Source organism: Engraulis encrasicolus, chromosome 24 (assembly GCF_034702125.1).
Source record: "Engraulis encrasicolus isolate BLACKSEA-1 chromosome 24, IST_EnEncr_1.0, whole genome shotgun sequence".
Lineage (NCBI taxonomy): Eukaryota > Metazoa > Chordata > Actinopteri > Clupeiformes > Engraulidae > Engraulis > Engraulis encrasicolus.
In genome coordinates, this window is record NC_085880.1 from 33,080,266 (window position 1) to 33,082,765 (window position 2,500).

Genomic DNA, 2,500 nt, shown 5'->3' on the forward strand with positions numbered 1-2,500 from the left:
GTCTGGTATGGATGAACCTGACTGGCCTGCATAGTCAAGTTCATCCAATACCTAATCTGAGCCTGATAGAACCCCTTTAGGGGGGCGCTGTGGCGCAGCACGCTAAGCCCCCCACATATGGGCTTGCATGCCCACGGGGACCCCGGTTCGAGTCCGGCCGGGGTCATGTCCCGATCCCACCCCGTCTCTCTGTCCCACTCGCTTCCTGTCACCATCTCATACTGTCCTATCAAATAAAGGCAAAAAAGCCCCTAAAAAAAATATATATATATATATATATAAAGAACCCCTTTAGGATGAATTGGGGCGGAGACTGAGAGTCAGGCCTTCTCGACCAACATTAGTGTGTGACCTCACCGATGCACTTTTGAAGGAATGGTCAAAAATTCCTCTAAACACACTCCTCAACCTTGTGGACAGCCTAGATGGATTGAAGCTGTAATAGCTGCAAAAGGTTCATATTGAACCCTATGCGTTAGGAATGGGATGGCAGTTAAGTTCATATGTGAGTCAAGGCAGGTTCGCGAATGCTTTTGGTAATATAGTATACCTTATTTTAACACACAGAACCCTACCTCATTCCACGCCTCCAACTAAAGGCAGCAAAGACCTGCCATTATAAAACCACCATCCATCCACCCATCCACCCATCCACCCATCCACCCATCCATCCATGTCCCCTTACCCTGGTGGCAGTCGCAGTATGCCCAGCCGATAGCACCGTTCCCCTGCCGGTAGAAGCACCAGGGGTTGGACTCGCGGTCAGGGTTGCGGCAGTAGTTGTGGTCCCCCAGGCCCCGGCTGGGGTACTGTAGCATGTAGTCTGGGAACTCGGTCCACTTCAGGCAAGCGGCACCAGCATCAGTCTGGGACACGGAACCGTTGTAGAAGCCCAGTTCCGTGAAGCCATCGGAGCATGACAGGGGAGCTGGGGGAGGAATGGGAAAGAGGACAGCAGCAAAGGGTTATGGTCAAAGTCCCTTATAATCACTTTTGTCAGGTCGGTTACAATCAAGACACACAAGACAAGCAATGCTGAATTCAATTTCTATATTGAATAGTTATGAATTAAATGTGGCGGTATGGCTCCGCTCAGAAGAGTCCCCTGGTTTTCCACCCAATTTAGCCTATGCCATGTACTTCACACGGTGGAGCTCGGTATGTAGGGGTTGCGAAAAAAGCGAGCAGCAAAGAGTTGGGAACAAAACAGAGAACTTTTTAAAGGCGCCAAATGTGAAACTGACCAATGAGGAGCGTGGAGAGTTGATTAGCTGATCTAGAATACCTGAGACAAATTATAAGCAGCAAGTGCTTGCCTACCTTGGCCTGGCAAGAACTGACACTAGAGCTAGATATATAACAGTGGTCATAGTAATACTTGTGGAAAAAAAATCCGCACTCACAAACTGCATCTCATTATTTGTTTTTTGGACATGGTGGTAATATAAATAAACGCGTTTCGGCTAACAAGCCTTCATCAGTGCGTGGTACCACGCATTGATGAAGGCTTGTTAGCCGAAACGCGTTTGCTTTTTGGACATGGTGGTAATATAAATAAATAATGAGACGCAGTTTGTGAGTGCGGATTTTTCTTCCTTAAGTTGACGCTTTTTATCTCGCACCCAAAGACTTTCGTTTTTCCAAGAAGTTGAGCGCGTCCCCTGCCAATACTCATAGTAATACTTGTAACAGTGGTAACTCTAGGGGTGGTAAAAGTTGTAGCACATACCACTGTGCCTTTGGAAGACTTTGCTATTTGCTAAAAAAAAAATGAACTGCCACTATTACTAGGCCTACACCACACTGCAACAATAGCATTCTTACTAACATATTACAAAATGGGCATTGCCATTGCAGCCAAGACAAAATTATAATGAGGGTTATGTGACCTATACCTTTGCAGCAGGTACGTATTACAAACTATGCCCTAACAAATGCTGGGTTTAGTTGAAAATGTTAACCACCAAGTGAAAAGGGTTCAAATCACTTTTCTGCACTCTGTTTTTGAATACTTGTTTTATTGACTTTCTATGCAGCAGTACTGCCTGAGACACACAAGGCAGCAAACTTTTAAAACATACAAGACATAAAACCATCCATATTCACAACAGCAACCCTGTGAGGAAAGTTTATGTACGAAGCACAAACTTTTATCTAGTGCGGACTAAAATAACACAGACACCTTTGGAACCTTATCAAAGTCAGCAGTGTGTATGCATAGCCCTCTTATCCCCACTCATCCAAAAATCAAACTGTTTACTGGCCCGTTTCTCTCTATTCATCTAACTCTGTATATCTCTCTCCGGCTTTCCTTTCCTCTCTATCTCCATCTCCTTTTTTCTCCCACTTCACTTTCTCTTTTTCACCTTCCTACTCACTCCTTCTGTGTGTGTGTGTGTGTGTGTCGCTCTCTTTATCGCTCTCTCCCGAAACTTTCGTTCCTCACACACTGCTCCAATTTGCATTCTCTCTCTCTCTCTCTCTCTCTCTCTCTCTCTCT

At 45.4% G+C, this 2,500-nt stretch overlaps 1 protein-coding gene across 1 annotated transcript in view; it reads right to left on the bottom strand.

The window, feature by feature from the left end:
• si:ch211-51a6.2 (neurotrypsin) overlaps window positions 1-2,500 on the bottom strand; it is a 53,122-nt gene that overhangs the window by 26,614 nt on the left and 24,008 nt on the right. The window contains exon 3 of the mRNA XM_063191918.1: window positions 686-928. Coding sequence (XP_063047988.1) covers window positions 686-928 — 243 coding nt within the window. The remainder of the gene's footprint in view (window positions 1-685; window positions 929-2,500) is intronic.